General features: G+C 41.9%; 1 protein-coding gene across 1 annotated transcript; it reads right to left on the reverse strand.

Annotated features, from left to right (window-relative positions):
• Positions 1-6704: 6704 nt before the first annotated feature.
• ripk4 (receptor-interacting serine-threonine kinase 4) lies at positions 6705-15397 on the reverse strand. Its single transcript, XM_034607050.1, has 8 exons — positions 15081-15397; positions 12543-12834; positions 11435-11583; positions 11020-11069; positions 9882-10040; positions 9283-9398; positions 8583-8823; positions 6705-8434 (listed from the first exon to the last, which is right to left on the reverse strand). The coding sequence occupies exons 1-8, from the start codon at positions 15260-15262 to the stop codon at positions 7185-7187; spliced, it is 2439 nt and encodes an 812-aa protein (XP_034462941.1). The 5' UTR covers positions 15263-15397; the 3' UTR covers positions 6705-7184.
• Between the last annotated feature and the right edge of the window lie 5962 nt (positions 15398-21359).

Consider the following 21359-nt stretch of genomic DNA (forward strand, 5'->3'; position numbering starts at 1 on the left):
TCGTTGTGAGATTTGCTCATACTTCTTAGATTAAGCTCCTGAGAAATAGCCGTGGTCTTGTCTTATTTAAGATCATACAATGCTCCCTTGTCTGTCTCCCTCCACTCATCTTTATTTGTGTCAACTGATTAGATTCTTTAGATAAATGATCCAAAACAAAACTTGATTGGCTCAAAATGAGTCTATGCAATATCTGAAATGCGTCTCTATGATCAAATTCTATACTCTGAAGAAAACACTGAGAGGACAATGAGCCCAGCAGAAGATCTTCTTGTCTTCTAGGAGTTTATTGCTCCCTTTTCCCCAACGGGTAAGGTGGTGTTTGGAGAAACTGTACAAATCTTCAAAAAAGAAATTGATTTATAACTTAAGCCAAAGATAATTGTGAGCAGCAAAATGTCCTCAGGGGGGGTCAAGAGTTTTGAAATGATTAACAGAAATTCTTAAAATAACTACATTTATTTAAACAACTAGTCTTGCAAGTTCAGTTTACTTTTACCAGTAGTGGTATTTGTAGGAGTGGGGTCGCAGCTCCCCATCCCCACTCACCAGCCCCATCATCGCACACCATTCTATTCATTAACAAAACACAATCTATAATATTTGTAACGGTAATGACGGCTGATGTCTGTGATCTTTTTGTACAATATTTCTGAATCAAACAGCGATCTCATCACTTGTGGCCCTGATGCAGGCCTATCTGTGCCTTCTGGGATCTGTTACTCTGTCAAATACTGGCCATCAAAGGTCTGTTATGCTAACACAGATAAACGTCAAAGCGGTTCATACACTTCACAAAGGCAGTACTACATGTGGGACATTGTCAGAGGTTGTCATCCATCCAATAAGGATTTATGCTGACTCTCCTGGCTCAAGTGACAACACATAGGGAACACAGGTTTTACATTTTTATTTTTACATGTCATATTTCCTGTATTATAAACTAAAAATGACATATTCTAATGATAAGCGAGAGGCAGTCTAATTCGGGCATCAATATTATTTGAAAGTAAAAGCATCTGTATGCACTCATATCACACAAGCTCCATTCAGGAATCTGTCAGTATTTAACAGTGAGGCCATTTTTGTCAGGCACTGTGGAACTTATGCAAACCACTGAGCAACTGTCATGTAAATTGCACAGCCATAAGCTCTGGTATGGCTGTGGGCGTCATTACTCACAAGTCAGGTACAGTTTTATACAGTTGTGTTTATTCCGTGAATATTGTTTATGTTCTGTGTCATGTGCTGTTGTGTATTAGGGCAGTCTAACAGACAATAAGACCATTCTGCAACTGTGCTTTTTCAGTTTTTCGTGAATGTTTGGACATGCAAAGAGAAATGGCTCCTCTCATGATTTTACATATTTTAATAACGTTTTTTGTTGTTAATTTACCCAAAAAAGAAAAAAAATGCAACTGATGATTGTTTTTTAAATCTGGTCTGTCATCATAATACTCAGAGCTGTATGTAACTTGGTAACAACAATCCCCTGGACAAACACTCAGCACTTACAAAGACTTTGCGCCACCTCCTGGCCAAAGAGCAGTAGTACAACTGCTACCAAAACTGCTGTAATGTTTCATAAACATAAGGACTCATAACAATGATTATAGACCTAAAATAAACCTGTTTGTTTAAAGGTTTGTCACAAAGATAATTAATTATCTCTTTCTCTGTGCATTGGATCCACCTCAACATGCTAACAACAGTACAGCCTTCTATGAAAATAAACTACACAATACTGCGATGCCCCACAGGCTACACACTCTAAATGTTGTGCACTCCATCTGCCTGCTGTACGTCCTGGAGCAGTGAGCACAAACCGAGATGCTTGTCAGGCCTCCTGTCCACAATATGCCAGACAGGCCCTTTGCCTTGGCAGCTGTACAGCCTCTTTCATTGTGTGTTTTAATTGCTCAGTTACACAGAGGCCTTGTGTGTGCGGGCTGCCAGAATTAAGATGCTATCAAAAGAATTTGCAGCTATGTACTAACTAATAAATACGCTAATGGGAGTCTGGACGTCTGAGCAGTAAAACGACATTCAGAAGTCATACTGCCAACAGAACTCACAAACAAATCACACCTCGGTTCGAGTGCTAGTGCTTACTTGTGGCTATAAACCTGGACAACATCATATTACACAATGTTGCGTCTACAGATCAACCTTCATTTGTAATCGCGATCACGTCAATTGATTTCAAAGGAATGGAATCAAGTTTTCCAAGAGTGATGTCACCTGAAAACAAATCCAGACATGTCCCCAAGCTGCTCCATTAACAAACAGCAGGGACACATGTTGACACAGTGGCTCTACACACTGGTTATTGTCTGGTGACAGAGGCTTGTTTCTGCTGTACAGATTCTTTTCTCTCACTGTGGATTTTAACCTCAACACGTCCAGTTTTAGTTGTCAGACTTAACACGGAGACTACTGTCAGGAAACTACTTTTCCCTCTTCATGAACTTCGACCAAAGGGCAATTAGAAAAAAAAATGCGATGAGTAATCGGTTATGGGCTGGGTAAACTCGTCTCTAAATCTACAGTATAATAATAATATCAAATGTTTTCCTCTACTTAATGAACTTAATCTAGCTGCCCTTCATTTCTGTTCAATCATCTACTTTCTGTGACATGTCAAATGGTATGTTCACCTTCAGTTAACCGTAAATCTTACAGGCTACTTCGTCAATGTTGAGTGTGCCCACATACATATTTTAACCCCGAGGCCGTGCACATGTTGCTGCTTGCCTAACATCTTGAGAGACACAGGCTCAGATCTTGTCCAGCAAGTTCTGCGAGGTTAACAACAGGGGAGAGGGAGGAAAGAGTGGGTAGAAAAACAGCACTCATGAGCATGAGCTCGATTCTCTCGACATCCAGTCACAGAGTGGAGAACAGATGTTACTGTGTGGCAGTTCGTTTTGCTTTCAGATCATCTGCAAATGAAACCGAGATGAGTAAAGGGGGTTAGGGAACGAAAAAGACACATTTGCTCTGAAATATATACTTTGATTTTTCATTTTAGAGCTCAGAGCCATTAACAGTGTATTTAATACTATACTCATAATCTTGATAAGGGCCTTGTATCACCTCTGTAAATGTTCGGTGGTTGTTCTATGTCATTTGCCTGACGGAGCAGTGAGCTATGACTCAGCCAAACTGAAAAGGCCCTATCATAATCAAACAAAGGGGAAACCAGACACCTTGTCTGACAAGAAGGAAGGAAGAAATCTTTGAGACACTCATCGATCACTGATCTGGTCTAGCAATGGACTGTGTTGGTAATGTATAAAAACTGAGGGTTTTTTCCAATATAGATATTTTTTATAACATGTTTGATGCTGCAACATTGAGAAGAAAGCTCTAATGGTTATTAGGTCAGTTAAATTATTGCTTTTTTTAGATTAAGATAATCTTACAGTTTAGACCTCATCACTGCTCAACCCTTGTAAGAGATTGTAGGAGAGAATGATGGAGAGTACTCAACAATTATCAACAACTCCATCTTATGAACTTCCATGTACCCATTCATCCTTCCATACATCTACTCATCCATCCATACATCCATCCATCCATATCTGTATCGCTTTGAGGGTCACAGAAGGAGCCATAGCCCAAATCCCAGCTGACAGTGGACTTGAGGCTGGCTACACCCTGGACAGGTTGCCAGTGTCTTGCAACCTATTTTTAATCTTATATATTAAAGTAGTTTTTTTTACTACATTGTCATTTATTGTCTGTTTGTACACCAACATCCACTTATGGCTGCTAAAATTATACGATGGGTTACAGTTACAAAATACACTTAAGTCTGCTTACAACTGCAATATGTGTATGTTATAATGCTAAAAACAAGATTTAATGTAATCATACCAATGTTTTTTTTAACTACTTTTTACTAGAACTGGAATAATGTGTATACAATTATGTAGATACTCCTTAAAAATGTATCCCATAAGAACTGCAATATTTCTGAAATGTAGTTGAGCATAAAATGGAAAAACTCAAGTGAAATACAAGGAACCTCAGAACTGTTCTGAAGTGCAGTGCCTCAGTGAACTTATTTACTTCCCTCCTCAGTGTGTAGATGTTACTGGAACAGAGAAGCCAGAAAACAAGAATTCCTAGTTTGAGATTGATTTAGAAAACATATTATTTCTCGTTGTCAAACTAGCTGACTTAGTTTGAGGTTAAAATTAACAACACTTATAGTCAGTGAGTTCATAGCCATCCCCTATTACAAAAGATATTACCTTACTGGACTGTGATGGATATTTGAATCTTTGAATGTCAAATATGCCCCCAGAAAACTGACAGACCTATATTTTCTATTACTGACTGAAATAAACTAATATACATTTTTTAAGGAATGAAAATGATCCTAACTACTACTACTACAATCAGAGCTTCATCTCAGAGCTGGAGGGGATGCCATGTTGGGCTCCTCCTCAGCATAAAGGAGTCAGGGCCCCCCCGGCTGGTTTCCTTCTCCTGAGCGCCTATGACTCATGTGATGGTAGGGACTGACTTCATCCATCATTTTACAGTGTGAGGTGCCAGCTGAACTCTGATTCAAGAGAACTGGAGAGGGGAGTAGAGGAAATGACTCATGTCTGTACATTGCAGTGGTTAACTCTAGAGATACATGTACACCACAGGTTTACAGTGGGCTGAGATATCATGGATATTTCTCAAAAAGAGCCATAGATTCAGTCAAAAAGAGGACTCATTCCCATATTTCTGAAAATGACACGATGTTACACAGCCACAAGACTTATGAGAGGAACAGATGACAAAACTAGTGTTGTCCAAAACTTTAAGAAGTGATGCAGACTGGAAAGCAGTTGACCGACTCGTCACAAAAGATTACAAATATTAACGAGTGCATGGTGAAACAAATTTGAAGCCAGTCTCTGCAAGTTGGCACATAAAATGAAAATAAGTTGTCCCCATTAATGAAGCTAGACATTGATTTCACAAGTTTAAACAAAGACACTGATACATTATACAAGATACTGATGAAAACACTTCTGAACTTCCTGGCACTGATGGAGGAATCATTAACTGCAATAGTAAATAATGCACAAACAATAAGAGTATGTATTGATCTAAACACTGACCAACAACTCACTACCTAAAATATTAGAAAGGTGTGTTAAAAGAGGGCTCACATACTCTTGGTTAGGTAGCTACCTGTAAAGTAGATGTCAGTATTTTTAGATTTATAAAATGAAATCAGAGTTTTTTTAACAGTACTTTTGAGGTTCCCCAAGACTTAGTCTTTGGCCCATTTGTCATAAATTTAGCTTCGTTTGTGTCATTTTTGTCCTGCCAACCGAACATGAAATAACCTGTAGGAAAATCTTGTTTTTTTTTTGTTTCTACTGTAGGTACAGATCATCTTATGTGTTTCTTGTGTCAGAGTAAAAAAACAGAAAATCTGATTGACTGAAATCTGGTGGTTTAAATGACTCAGGAATAAAGACAGCTGTAGTCCAGAGAAGAAAAACTCACACACAATACTCAGAGTAACTGTAGAACATGAAGCTAACACAACAGTCTTTCAAAGACATCAGCAGTCTTGACAGGGACATAGAAGCTGTGATTGGGCAACAAGCGCACATTATCTTCCCCATCGCCAGAGCTGAGACAGATCACCAGGAAACAGGCGTGGATAGAGGCCTGTGTACACAAAACAGAGGCCTCAGATTACACACTTTTCACCACTCATTTTCTGGGTCTCAGCAAACACTGGCTATAAAAACAGGACAATTACAACAGCAGCCACCCGCACTCCGTTTCTCAGGTTACGAGAAGCCGAGCCCTTGAGGCGTCAGGGGTGGCACGTTGGCTTTAGAAAGTGATGAAAACCTTAAGTGGTCTGAGGAATTAGCCAACAGGCTGGAATTGTAGGTAGAACTTCAGCGCCCCTTCTCACTCATCCATCATCTCAGAGCCTGCGATCCCCCTTGGGGGCAGTTCCCATGGTCTGTGCCAACCTGAGCACGCTCTGTGGGATCTGGAGTAGAGACATAAAGATAATAACAGAACAGGTGAAGCTGCAGATGCAGACATGCCAAGTCTGGTCGACATCAAGGCCGATAAATCCTGCACACATGCAGGTGGAGCAGAGACACTGACGACAAGAAAACACTCTCCCACAAGCCTGCTGCAACATGAGGTGGTGGAAGAAAAGTTGTGCTTACTTTGGACAAGTGAAACTTTAGAAATTAAAGGAAGAAGAAAAAAATAACAGTTCAGGATTGTGGAGAGGTGGCTCTCAGTATCAGGCTTGAACTCAAAGTATAAAACTATAAAACCTGGTGATAAAAGTTGCAAAGCAAATTTTCTGTATAGCATTTTGAGTTTTTTTTTATCTGAGAGCAGTGAAGTTTGCTCATGTATTTGCTCTGTGATAAAAGGATCTTTTCTGAACATTACCTTGGAAAGGGCGTGTACTGTGAACAAACTTTTCAAAGCTTTAAAACTTCTGGGTGTGAGGTTTTATCTCACAAAACCCTTTTCTACATATTTGGGCCTTAAACAACATTTTGTTATCATGGTTATATTTTGAGATTTCTAGCTCAAACTTCCTCGCTTGATGTTACTCTTCTACTCAAATGTCTGGAAAGAAAACAACTTAAGTTCATTAAGTTTTAATTTACGTTGCGAAAAAATCAACAAGGTCAAACAAAATATAAGGTTTTATATGTTTTAATGGATGATGAAGCACCGATATGTAACAGGTACAGAACAATGAAGTCCAAAGTTGTTTTTTTTAATGCAAACACTGATGATCTCCAGCTTTTGTGACCAAAGCTTGTGTTCTGATAAACGGAGGTCACAGGGATAACCATCTGCAGAGCAGTGTAGAAAAAGCTTTCCTGATCATATCTCTGATACACATGCTTGTTACATCAAATAGGCTTGTTATGTAAAAAAGTATACAAAAAACTAAAGTCAAAACAAAGTATTTAATGTCTATTTACAGTGTACATATTTACATTTTAGTTTTTCAGACTTGATGAAATACCTACAGTGCTCAAAGGGCCTCTAAATCCAAAAATCGCCCTTAAAATTGGAATAACAATCCCTCCCTCACTCTGAGGCATCAGTGGAGAACAGAAATGACACATGAGACAGATGTGAGCGCAGATGTGACAGTGTCTTTGCTCCGGTTAGCAGGATGCTGACGCACACTGTGAGCTGGTGGATTGTGGACAGTCTTTATCTCTGTGTTCAGTCAGTTTGAGAATGACAACCTTTCTCTGGAGCAGCTTAGCATCCAGTGGGACGGGCTGTTCAGCTACTGGCAGCACTGTGCTCTCAGTAACTAAGTCCCGACAGTCCTGGGGTAACAGCATAGTAATGATATCCGAGTATCCGCCCTGCACTGCCAGGTGTAGCGGGCTGAGCCCCTGTTCGTCTGACAGAGCGCCACCATCAGGACAGTGAAGGAGCAGCTCTCTCAGGACTTCACAGTGTCCGTTCTCTGCTGCCAGGTGGCAAGGTGTGCGTAGGGCATTGGTGGAGCTGTAGGGGTCTGCCCCCTCTTCTATCAACATCTTGACAGTGGCCAGGTGGCCCTGCTGGGAGGCGAGATGGAGGGGAGTGTGTCCGTGGGCGTTCTGGCCGTGGATATCTGCCTGGTGTTTGATCAGGAGGCGAGAGGTGCTGGTGTGACCCGTCTCTGCTGCCACATGTAGCGGCGTGTTTAACCCATCGGCAAGAATGTGAACGTTTGCTCCTAATTCAATCAGGATCCGTGCCACTCGGTACTGCCCCCTTTTGGATGCCAGATGCAGCGGTGTGCGGCCGTCTGTTGTCTGCCCATCCACCTCAGCAACGGCCTGCTTGACCAGCAGCTTGACGATACCCAGATGTCCTTGCCATGCAGCCAAGTGTAGCGATGTCCAGTTGTCCTTGCCCTTGATTTGAACATCAGCACCTCGGCTCAGCAGCACTCGGATAACATTCTCCTGACCATGTTGGCAAGCAACATGAGCCGGGGTGCGTCCCTGGCCATCAGTCTCGTTGATGGCCGCCCCCCGGTCCAGCAGCAGGCGTGTGATTGCCTCGTCCCCATTCTGGGCAGCCCAATGCAAAGCTGTGTACTGGTCTTCATCTTTGGCATTGATGTTGGTGCTGCGGCGTCCGAGCAGAAGCTCTGCCAGGGGCTTCAGGTGCTTCTCAGTGGCCAGGTGGAGGGGTGTGGAGCCACGGTCATTGGCGAGGTTGGGATTGGCATTGTTCATTAGGAGGAACTTGAGGGCCTCTTCATTGTTCATGGTGATGGAGTGGTGGAGTAGACTGCCTCCTCCATCGAGGAGAAGGTCGACATCCTGAGGCTGGAGGATCTTCATCAGCTTGGCAGTGTCTTTTGTCCTGATGGCCTCACACAGCTTCCGCTTCTGGACCTCAGCAGAATCTGAACAGCAAGGAGGAAAGAAATTAGAACCATACTCATTATCAGCTGTGGTTCTTTCTTGCGTGTATTCAAGCTATCAGGATTGCACAGCACTTTTATTGTTTACTAATATAATATTTCCAGTTGTAGGTCTGTAATCAGCTCTTACCATATGTGCTTTCTTTCTCAAATGACAGCGTGATAGAGTCTTGAGAGGAGAAGGCTGAATCTGCAGAGGAGATACCAGACAGTCTCTTGCAGGTGTTCTCTTTGCTGTGGCAGCCATCTTCCTTCACTCGATCAAAGCTCCTGGAGATCCCAGAATCCACCTGGCTCAGAAGCTCTGACAGGCTGTAATCTTTTTCCGGCAACATGGCAGACTTTGGACGCACTGGCTTGTTGTCTTTAACCTGTGGAGCAAAGAACCTGATTAGTATATTTGAACAAGCTGTTCTTTGACACACATCACATTCCATGACATTCACACTCAGGTATGTGACCGCCTCTCACATCCAAAGCCACTTACTGTGCGGTGGATAGTGAATGTTGACAATGTGATAATTTGCTACCTAAATTTGATCGAGCCAAGATGAACACATACAGAAGTTGAAAACAGCCGTGGCAGCTATCACCTCTCATAAGAGATTTGTTCCAAGTCACGTACGCAACAACGAACGCCATGGAAATGACCAAGCAGAACACAAGTAAAACAATCCCATCAGTCCACATTCCTCATCTGTGGTGCAATTGTTGTTCAGGATCAAACATTTACACAACATATGACTTATAAAGTCATGTCTAGAGATAAGCCTCTCATTGTCTGGGTTGGTAATTATACGTTAATGAGTAATGTGGCATTGTCATCGTACCTGATCACTAGTGAGTGCATTGTGGGACTCAGGCTCTGGCTCGGATGTAGACAGGGTTGGGGTCCTCGGCTCCTCTTGAGGTTTGGAGCAGAGCTCCTCGGCTTCAGATGTGATTTCTGTAAGGACGACAGCTCTAGGTCAGGTTTCAGTAATGGCAGGGATGGGATAAGTGAATACAAAAGGGAAGAACAAGCAGCATTAAAAGTAGGAGGGTAGGAGAAAACTTCAATTTAACAGACGGCTGCACGTGTGTGTTATCCAAGAGTGTGCGGTTAAAGGAATAGGGTCACTTGTGTAACATAGGGATTTACTTGATGTGATCATGATAGTAGAAAGTTTAAGAGGCATATCTTACAAAAGAGAAATCCAACAGTTTCTCTCTTTAACAAAATTAATGTAAACGTGTGCATGTACTCTTTTTCGGTGTGTGTGTGTGTGTGTGTGTGTGTGTGTGTGTGTGTGTGTGTGTGTGTGATTAGCAAGCCTATATATTACTTTTGATTAAATGTGTTCCTTATGAAAAAAGATAGAGAAGTAAATTAGCTTTTTTGTCATTTGATTAATTTATTTACTTTTGTGAGCACAGAACAACAACTCACCCTGGAAGCTGGGTCTGGACGCAGGGTTTATGGCCCAGCAGCGCTGCATGAGGCTCAGGAAACCTGCACAGGCCGTAGGTCGACAGCGTGGCACCGCAGCAAGGTCTGGACGCACCCCCTTAACCACCTTCACCATGATCTGCAGGATATTATTGTCTCCTAGGGTAAAGAAATATAGTTCCACACTTCAGTTTCATCAATAACAAGCCAGATTTAATATTTAATCAACTCTGATCTGATGTTCTAAAAATAATATGTTTGAAGGCAAATACAACTAAATTAAATCATAACCTAAGTTGTTGCAGAACATGACGACATAACCTATGGTGCTAGTAGGCGCCAGTACTTATACAGATAGTCATGCATGGTTTTATCGTCATCTTCCTGTGTGCTCAGATAAGGAAGCTGTTTCCCATGGGAGCAGAAAGGTAAAAACTCTCTGAGCTCCTGCTCTGACCTCTTTGTATCTGACTGTGGGATCAGCAGAGTCAATGAGTCAGAACAAACAGATAGAGGCTTTAATCACAAACACTTCCCCTGCTTTTGAAGCCATAATACCCAGGTGGAGGAGGAGAATGGGAAGGGACGGCAACCAGGCTATTTGTCACTTTTTAATTATGCCCGGATCAACATGGGCAGAGCAAACCTGGCAGACACTGGTCTTCAAAAGAGCCAAACTCCTTGAAGCAAACTACTACCTGATATGCCTGGGAATAAAAATACACTGTGGCCCAGTCCACCTGACTGCTCTGGAATTGACTGAGTAAACACACAGTGCAGCTCTTGTAAACACACATATACACACACAACTTGTGCAGATGGAGTGTTAGTCACCTTAGTCTACTGGAAATTAGGAAAGCTGATTCCAGTAATTTATTGTTTCCAGTAACTTATTTGGTTTATAGTCAAGTAGCAGAGAGGTCCGTTTATTACTATTGGATGGACTGTCATTATGTACTGTACATACTCAAGTGAAAGAATTCAGTGGTCAAACCATGAGACATTCATCAATGATAATATTGCTAATATGGACTTACAGTTATCATTTTGAAAGAGCATCTGTATTTTCACATTAAGCATTTGTTCCAAACATTTTACAATTTTATTTTGTATATTCCTGTGAGCACACAGGTCTTACCTTGGTAGGGTTTCTTCTGTGTGAGGACTCCCCAGATCACGATGGAGAAACTGGAATGGGGGCAAAATAAAATTGAAAGCTGTCAGTAAAAGGAAAATATCAAAGATAAGAGTTGGTGCAAATATGGCACCTGAGGCAGTGCTGTTAGTCAGAAGAATTCAATGGAAGTGAGCGGGTAAATCGATTCAACAGAAAATATTGAAATAACTCATATGCTAATTTGTTCAATACACAGTTATCATTTATAATTCACCGCTGAGATTTGATGGATTACAGTGAATGGTATGAGTCAGAGCTTAACTGATCATAACAGGAGGAGGAGGAGGACAAATCCAGCCAGACAGCAAACACCGATCCCAAACTAATACCTACATTCAAACAAAAAGGTTAAATGCAAAGTGCTGAAGAGTCCAACCTGTACACGTCGTGCTTGGTGTCTGACACCCTGTCCTTCTCGATGATGCTCTCGGGTGGCAGGTAGGCGATGGTGCCGCAGAAGCCATCTCTGCTGATGTCATCAGCCCGTGACAGGCCGTTCCAGCGGGCCAGGCCAAAATCTGAAATCTGAGACAGAAAGTGATCAGATAAGAACCTCAAACAGAACAACCCCGCTGCCTTTCTCATGAAGCTCCGTGACTTTGATGACTAAGTTTACCCGCTGAATGTGACAGGCAGCTAAGCTCTTATTATGTGCACTCAGAGGTATGATGGGAGCAACATGGCCATGTCCTGGCCTGTAGGAGAGGAGAGGCCTGTCACGTTTGTGTTGAAGGAGTGCACACCCACACACTCACCGAGCACGCAGTTACAGAGGGAGGTTTTAAAAAGGAGCAGAATTAATCCTGTACGGACAGGCCCGGGTGAGGTGTTTACATCCAGGCATTAGACTCAGATATGACAGTTCTCACCCATTGCTCTCAGTACTGTTGAGCTGCTCAGAGGTTGGACAGTGGCTGAGAGACAGCTGTCTGCCCAGAGCGTGTGCAGAGCTGTCATTTCAACATGAATGAAAAGCAGAGGCAAAGCACCTCACGGCTGAAATGCCTTTGAAACCCCTAGAACCGAGACGTTCAATAAAATGCAGCTGTGATCTGACTTGATTTGAAACGACATCAGTACACTTGATATGTGATCTCAATGAGATAATTGTTGATCATTTTTCCTCTATCTTTATTTTTTCTTAAATATTGTTACTGCCATAGAAAAACCTGCTGTTCTCATGAAATCATGTCCTGCAGCAGTAGAATCACTGGTGAAGAAGAAACACCTGACATGGATTCTGCCACCACCAGGACCAGTGCATTGGGGAATAGGCTACATTTGAACACTTTAAGTTCATTGTAAAGCAAGTACTTACTTACTGTTACTCAATATAAGTTAATGTACTTTTACCTGATACATGTTTGCATATATTTATTAATTATATATATATATATATTTGTACTTTTACTTAAGTGGAATGTTTGAGTACTTCCTCCACCACTGGTGTTCACACTATGAATTCTACAAAATAGACCCTCTACCTTGACGTGATAGTGGGCGTCCAGCAGGATGTTGGCGGGCTTCAGGTCCAGGTGGAGCAGTGGTGGATTCATGCAGTGGAGGAAGTTCATTCCCACTGCAGTCTCATGGATGATGCGGAAGCGGAGCTCCCAAGGCAGCGGCTCAGTGGCCAGCAGGGTCTCCAGGGAGCCGGTCTCCATGTACTCCATGACGAGGCCTTGAGGGTCCTCACAGATCCCATAGACAGGAAGGATGTATCGGAACTTGGCCGCCTCCATCTTCTTCGCCTCCTCCAGTAGCTCTGAGCGCTCCCTATGTAAAATGTGAAATTATTTATTATGTTATATCGTGACGCATCATTGCATTTATGGCTGAAACAAAACATCTTTAAAAAAGTCATTCAGGTCATTATGTTTTAAGCAACCATCCCACATTCCATAGCGAGCAGATAATTATCAAAACTCTCCTCTCATTAAAGATTTACCAAATGCTTCTGAGGACACGCTCTGCTCAGTGGGCTGTTACACTTGGCACAGCGTTTGTCCTAACCCAAATTCCTGAACATTGCACATCGTCCTTACTGAGCTGCCAGCTATGCAGAACGTTCACTATTAACTGTGGCCGCTGAGAAAATGTGACCTCTGTGGACGTCTATAATTAATTTACAAATCCAAGCATGTGGATCGCGCTCCGCCACTGCCCGGCGGCTCATTCAGGGCCTTGAGGACATTCTGGTCGAGCCTGGAATGCTTATGGAGAGCTCTCGTCCTCTGTTGCTCAACCTTTGCACAGCTCCCTTTATCAGTGTGCCGGCCCTGCTGACATACCTCAAACACAACTGAGCAGGTCATTCATGACCTCAGTGCACACGTCTCCTGCTTAAAAAAATGCGAACTCTATAATGAGGGCAAATGAGAGCAAGATGAATCACTAATGATTCTCATAAGGAATGTGCCTCAAAGGCAGCGTTAGGTGGGCACGACTGGGGATTCAGTGTTATCCACCATCAGTAAAATGAAATTAGATGCACCTAAAGAGACTTCATGTGGCTCAGAGGACACTATTATGTGCTCAGTGTATCAGGTTACTAAGAGAGCCATGTTCTGTTGGAAGGAGCCTGGCTATAATTATCCTTTATCATCTGTATAGGCAAAGGAGGTACAAGCCCCCGAATCCACCAGGAGAGAATAATCAAATATGACGCAAGCACTTGTTTGCTAAATCCATCATCTAATCCAAAGTGCTCCTCGTCAGCTCCTCCGGACAAAACAATGTCCCTGCTTCAACAGAGGCCCGGTAAGACCGGTTTTACAGCTTCTCTTATTGTCTGTGCCACAGCACAGCGGCAGCCTGCAACCCGGCAGACAAAGGTGTCTTTGAGTTGCTGCTGTGGATGCTATGCGTGGGTCAATGCAGACTTCAGACAAATGACTGTTTATGCACTTTGCAGATGTTTGGAGGTGATAACATCTTTAGGTTCAGGTTCAGCGGATGCATTTTAGTTGCACCACGAGTTTGGGGGGAGGGTGTCATTCCTCTTTTTCTTGGGCAATGCTGAAGGGAAGTTAGTGTTTGTCATGTTTTGGTGACGGTGACTGGGCGAGTTGTCATAATGTGATGTTAATCAAAGGCTGAAAGGAGAAGTCATGAATTACAAATTCAGAGAAGCTGTCTCAATCTCTGGTAAGGCAGGTGCAGCTCTGCTGGTTACTTCATGTCATTTCGTGGTTCTCAGGGTTATTGTGAGGTAACATTTACAATGCCTCACTGATGAACCCCAGTGTTTGTTTGTGTGTGTGTGTGTGTGTGTGTGTATAGACACAGACTCTACATGAGTGGAAACTTCCACTGACAGACAAGTGTTGGCAGGTAAAGCTTCCTCAGATGTTGGCACCAGTCACTCAAACCGCAGGGCACCACACAGAGCATAAATAAGATTCACTGATACACAACAGAACTGTAGGGGTGTCTGATCTAACACCTTTGCTGTCCTCACTGAAATGGACATTTATTCACATCAGCCCCTCCCTGAGGCTTCTGCATTATAATGTCTCTGTTGGTTGGGGAAAGCAGCTGAGAACCTTTCATGTTTGGCCTGGTTGGAATATGTAAACAATTGGGTCCCTGAGCAATGTGGCTTTACTTTTGCCCCCAGGGATGAATCAGCATGTCAGGGCTCCCTGCAGCTCAACTTAACAGTGTTTAACAATCTAAATGTGGCCGGCTGTGTGCTGCCCGGGCTCCTTTACAGCTGCTGTGTGAGCCCTGACTGGCAGCCAGTGAGTCACACTTCTCCCCTGGTGCTCACCTTTTAAAAAGGACTCTGAAGCACTGAGGGACTTTTTTTATAAGACACAATCTAACGTCTCACTATCTACTGTTTAGTCATTAACACAGTCATCACGATGATCGGGCTGAAAGGCAAGAACTTAGATTGTAAAGGAAGCCAACACAGAAGTGAAGCAGCCCGTGAACTCAATTCCCTCACACTACTTGAAGTCATTCTGGCTCCACATCTGTACAAAGATAATCCACGAGGCTTAACAGCTGTTACTTACTTTTCATCCATATGAAGGCAGGGAGGGCACTTGATAGCCAGACATGTTTTCCACTGTACGTGCCGGACTTTGTATACTTGTCCAAATCCACCTGAGCCAATCTTCTCCCAGCTGCCAAACTCAGAGGAGTCAAAGGTCCTCAACAGTCCCATATTCCAGTTTGGAGACTCCGGGATGTCCATATACGTGCTGAGAAACCCACCACCTGGGTAAACTCCTCTTTTATTCGTCTCCAAGGCTCAGTGTGGGGAAGTGAACACACACAGCGACCTGCCTGCTTGTGAGCTCTTCCTTGTTTTTCCCCTGGTCTAGCTCAGTGTGGCCTCTCCCTCTCTTCAGGTGAAAAGAGGGGCTGGGCCTGGTGCAGTGACATCACTTCCTGGTTTGGAAACTCAGGGAAGAGATGCAAGAAGGTGGTGACATTATGCTTTTAGACAATCGTTTTGCAGATGCCCTGAAGTTGCAAGCTTTCTCATATTTCTGCCACAAAGAGCAGAGGATAATCTTCATCACGAGCCGGAGACCATGAGCCCAGGAATGTGTCGCTTCATAAACACATCTTTGTCCTACTGTAGACCATTATCCAAGCAAGCCCCCTGAGGTAAGAAGAGGGAAGATGTTCTAACAATAGGTGGGTTATGTGATATTGACTAAATGGTTTAGAAAACCGTGGACTCATGTTGACAGTACAAATCTATTCAGGAGAGGAGGACATCGGGCTCTCACATAGCTGAGAGCTGTCGTAACCTCAATTAACCCAGTGACACATCTGTTTCCTCGAATTTTTGTGTGTGTGGTTTAGTTGAAATTAGCCCAGTTGTTTACTTTACTTGGAAGATTTTATCAGTGCAATCGCCGTTGTAACTTTTAAATAGATAAATAAAATACAATCACTAACCCATCACAGTACATTCCACTGGGGGTTTCTCCAAAATACACAGCTTTTGTCAAAATATGTGTTTGTGATTAGCCTGATATTTGCCTTCACCAATTTGAGCCTTAGTCATGGCAAATGCTTTTAAGCTATAACTTTTATTTAATACTGGCAAATATGTAACACTAAAATAGAAATCTGAAGCCCCTCCACTAGTAAATATTTACATACTTACTTGATAAACAAGAGTAAAACCTTGAGACACAAGCTTTTCATTTCTGCTTGACTGTGCCTTACCTGTGGAAAAAATATAATTTGACTATGTTCAATCAAGCCTTTTTACCATGAAAGAAATACCAAACTTCACATATATTAAAAATTACCATGTTTTATGGAAAACATTTTTATTTCTACGTTTTACCTTTTAGACTCTTTACTTTCCTCGTGTCGTTGTATAAGGTGTAAATGTTCCACATTGAATGAGCAAACTGATTGTTACAAAATCCAAATAAATACAGTTTAAATAGCTTGAAGCCTTTTGTAGCTAAATTGTTTTAAAGTAAAATATGTTTTCAGAGTCAGTTGCAGTTTCTTACCGATGATGAAGGTTTATATCATGAACGTACCACAGTTCAAAGTCAGGAGCAGAGTTACAGCCCTGCAGCAGATAAAGATTCGGCTCAAGGACACGTCTCTTACACAATGAGCCTGGTAGCTGCTGTTAATGATTCATTTTTCACTTATCATAAAACAGCAGATTTATGTAGGTTAAACCAATCATTGTGTTATTGTCTCAGACATAAACAGTATGAGGCCGGTCCCTCGAATGCATCATTCACATAGTTCATACAGCACTATACCTCAATCTGATATGAAATATGAAATGATGCAATACTACATTAGCCCCTATGTGTCAGACATCATCCTGTATTCATAACACATCAAATATGCTCCATAACTGTATGGCCCCTAACCCCAAATTTGCTGACATAGTAATTTTTGTAATTTTGTTTTTTTGTAAGTAAATGTTTTTCGTAATTGGTTAATTTATTTTTCATTCAATCATTATTTTTAATCATTTATTTATTTTCTCATTGTTTGATTTGGATGTATATGGTGTGTATTTGTGTGTACATGTGTGTTGTTTTTTTTTTACTGCATGGCGTAAGTTCCTCTCTGTGTTTTTACAGTTTCCCTTTGTGGCTGTTAGAGTTTAATAACCAAATAAAAACCAAATCATAAAAAAGGAAATACCATCAACACAGTTCACTTCCTTTACGTATTCTCCCTGACTCACAAAAGAGACACAACACTGATGGCACACAAACCAAATAGGGGAATATTTCAGCCACTCTATTGATCTTACCTGAGCACTGCACCCCCCGCCCCCCACTCACTTAATAAAAAGTGAAGAAGATCATATGATTCCTGATATTTACATTTGTGACTTCTTGGTACCCTCCTGCTTTAGGGCATCTCCTCCACGGAGCAAAAGGCACAAGTCTCAGCACAGCACAACAAACATAATTCTTTTTTTTCTCTTTTTCTTTCTGGAGAAACGCACCTGACAACCCTCTATTTATCTCTGCTTCAACAGCATAACAAATGATCTCATAACATTGCCCTGCTCCACCCTGCTCCCCAGATTTAATTAGGAAACTGGAAGGACGAGGTATAGAGTCAAAGTATAAATAGTTTGTCACCGGGGACGCTGTGGAGACAACGCAGAGATCTTATTGGATGGCGTGGCACCTGGCTCCATGTCAGCCTGCAGGATTTTGTCGGGATGAGTGTTTGTGCCCCGAGGGCTGCAGCTCTGAGGTGGAAGCTGACAAACAGTGTGGAACCCATTGAGGTGACAGTCCTCCCCTCATGTAAAGTGTAAATGTATTCTCTGGGGTAGCATCACGCCCGCTCTTCATTAGAATGAAAAAAGGAGCTTTTATCAGTGTGTTAGTAACATCAGCTTCTTTTGATCTGCTTCACTGCTCTGATTAAAAACAAGAAAATAAATCAGGACCGTCCACTTTCCTCCGCTGTGTGAAAAATGGCTTTTTTTGGTTTGAAATTCAAATGAGCTTTAGAGGCCTGAGATACTTTGTAATGCATCAGTGAGCACAAGGTATTGACCAAGCTCTGACAACAATGACAGTGAATAATTAATAATAATAATAATAATAATAAAAATGATGATAATAATAAATAATCTTATAAACTATCAGTCCATTTATCATGAGATGTTTAATTACGACCATATCTTGGTTTTCAGAGTGTTCTTCAGTGAGTCTCAGCTTGTGACAGTTTGTTATCTGCCAGTAACTCAGGTACATGATGCCTTATATTTCATACTGGATCCAGTGCAAAGGCTTCACAGTGTATTCAGTTCTCTCCATCATTCAGGTTAATATAGAATGTGATAGTTTGTCTGAGTGTTCAAATTACTATTGCTATGACCTCATGTAGTTCTCATACTGTGTCCATATCAGGTGTAAGGAATTCTGAGTGAACAGTTTTTAAAACAAATCTTGTTTTGATGAACTGGGCTTATGAGGAAATACATATCAATTAGTTTACTAAATCAATTGTGAATATTCAGAAGTACTTATAGCACTAAAGTGCGTGATGATGCCAGACTATATCGCCATCTGTTGGTAGTTTCATGTTAATGCGTCCAGCTCTGTGAAATTGATAAAACTTGATGACTGTTTGACAGCATTTATAAAAATATGTGCATAAATATGCACTAAATAAACATTTATTATACTTTTACCAGCACAATAAATGTTTATTTAGTGTGTTTAACATGTCATTAAGATTGTAAAATTGTAAAATTGTAAACCTGGAAGATTTCACAGCATCTTTTGTGTAACAATGTCAATTTTAAGTTGTTCGCTTGTTTACAAATGATACAAAGATTTGTTGGAACCATTTTGAAACAAATGGATAAGTGGAGCTACAATCACTACAATGGAATGACCAGAGGTAATAGAATCAAACTGCTCATCTTTCTGAGTGGACTTCAATCCGACCAACAACTGGAAACAGCTGCAGGTGTCAGGAGAGAAATCCGTGGCAGTGGTTTTCTTCGTCCTGGTCCTGAGTAGGAATGTTAAAGGCTCATGCATCTTTCAGAGAGTTGATGTGGGCACAGAGTTTGAGTGCAGGTCCCAGTTTCAGGTTCATGGTGCTGACCAGGTGATCCTCGGTGAGAAGCAGCAGAGCCTGACCGTCGATTTCCTGCGAGTGAAACTCTTCCGCTACGACTCGACCGCCTGGAGAAAGGAGAAGAATAAATACAATCATGTTCATTTATTTTCTAATTTATATATTTTTCTTGAAAATAAAACAAAAAACGAGAGAGAGACCAGGAACACTTGTGCACCATCAAGTATCAGCTCTGACCAGTTATAATGAAAACAATAAGAGTGTAAAGATGTTATTGATTATTAATGATAGAAGCAACAATTTATATAATAATAAAATTAATAATAAGTTTAATTATTATTATTATTAAGAATAATAAGAATATTGAAATTGCTATTAATATGAATAATATTAGTTGTTATCCTACAGTTCTGGAGTCAGAGATACCTGCAAAGAGAGAGAGAAAGAGACTATACGAGTAAAAAGACACATAGTTAGTGACATGTAGTAAAATGAATAAATGAATGTGGGGGCAGAGAGACAGAGAGAAGGGGAGAAGTGCTCAGTGCATGATGGGAGTTCCCCAAGCTGTCAGGCCCTAAAGGAACATAACTAAGGGATTAGGACTCACCTGATCCAGAACTAACTAGGCTTTATCAAAAAGGAACGTTTTAAGTTTAACCTTAAATGTAGAGATGGTGTCTGACTCCCGAACCAAGAGTGGGAGCTGGTTCCACAGGAGAGGAGCCTGGTAGCTGAAGGCTCGACCTCGACTCTTACAGATCCACAAGAGAGCCTGTGTTTTGGGAGCGAAGTGATCTATTTGCCTAATATGGGGATATATGAGCTCTTTGATATATGAAGGGGCTTGATTGTTAAGGGTTTTTCGTAAAAATTGTGTATAGGTACATTTTTCTACATAAATGATACTATACTTTACAAAAGCCTTGAAACCTCAACGCACTGCAGTCGAATGAAGTGCATGCAAAATAGACAAAACACAAGAAAATGTTAACCACCAGCCATTTTCAATATCCTCAGTGACAAAGTAGTGCTGAAGCCACATCAGTACCTGGCAGAGAGTTGATATAAGAAAACACTTGTTGCACGTTTCACTGGGACGGACGGCCGACGTCTTCCTCTCCGTCAGAAACACTGATCGTTTCTGGCATCCTTTGCTCTCTCTCCCTCTCTCGCTCCCTCTCAACTTGCTTCCTGAGCCTGGTCTTCATGGGGATGGGAGGATCGTGTTCCTCTTCCTCTTCCTCCTGAGCATCGTCTTCCTCCTCTCTCGGTGAGCACTGCTGAGTCTCTCGGAGGAGGAGACTCAGCAGTAGTAAAAGCGCTTCGAAATATCATATTTTCACTGTTTTGGTTGTAGCAACAGAAATGGAGATACTGAAAAGATGGCAGAGGGCAGTGATATAACCCAAACAGGGTTAGTCTACAAAATCAGAGGTCTGGTCCTGTGCGTGATGTGTGGCCTGGAAACGAGTCGAATTCCCGGCCTGAATTATTGTCCCAGTCTGCCACTGCTTTCAAAGCCTCACCTGCGACCCTGCCTCTCCTCCTCTGTCGGAACCTGCACCTCATACAATTCATAGAATAAGACTCATTTGGTTTGGACTTTTCCTCTTATTTTCTGTTTTACTTTTACGTTTGTTGCCTTGTGTGTTTCTTCTCTCTTTACTTCCTGTCTTTGTCTGGTTTCCCACTTTAATGATTGCCCCTGCTCAATGCCTTTCACCTGTGCCCAGTTATCTCTGCCTTTCCTTGTGGATTCAGACTCCACAGTCTGCTGCTTGTTCCTGTTCCCTGGTGTATCCCTATACAGTTCTTTTATTTGTTCCTGTTCTTAAGTTCTCTTCACTGCCCACACGCCCACAGAGACTGTGAGTCTGTCTATGTGATCAAATAGCATATTATTTTCTGCAGCCTGCATTTTGGGTTCTCTAAACTACTTCCACCCAACAGTGTCACTATAACACAAGCAGGTTATGTTTTTACCCCTGTCCATTAGATGGGATGGGTATATATGGGTGTGTGAAAGTGTCTGCATAATGATGGGCCTTGGTTGAGGTGAACTCACTGTCATGAAGGGCTGTCCTGTCAGATCTGAGGAGCTGAAAACCAGATGCTCATAAACGGACACACAGAAACCAGTTTGCTCGTGAGTCAGATGACATCTGCATGGCAGAACCTCGCTGCTGAGGGAATGTGAGCCCTGTTGACCTGAATTTATATGAAGACACACGACAAGA

This window comes from Hippoglossus hippoglossus, chromosome 14 (assembly GCF_009819705.1).
Source record: "Hippoglossus hippoglossus isolate fHipHip1 chromosome 14, fHipHip1.pri, whole genome shotgun sequence".
Taxonomy (NCBI): Eukaryota; Metazoa; Chordata; class Actinopteri; order Pleuronectiformes; family Pleuronectidae; genus Hippoglossus; species Hippoglossus hippoglossus.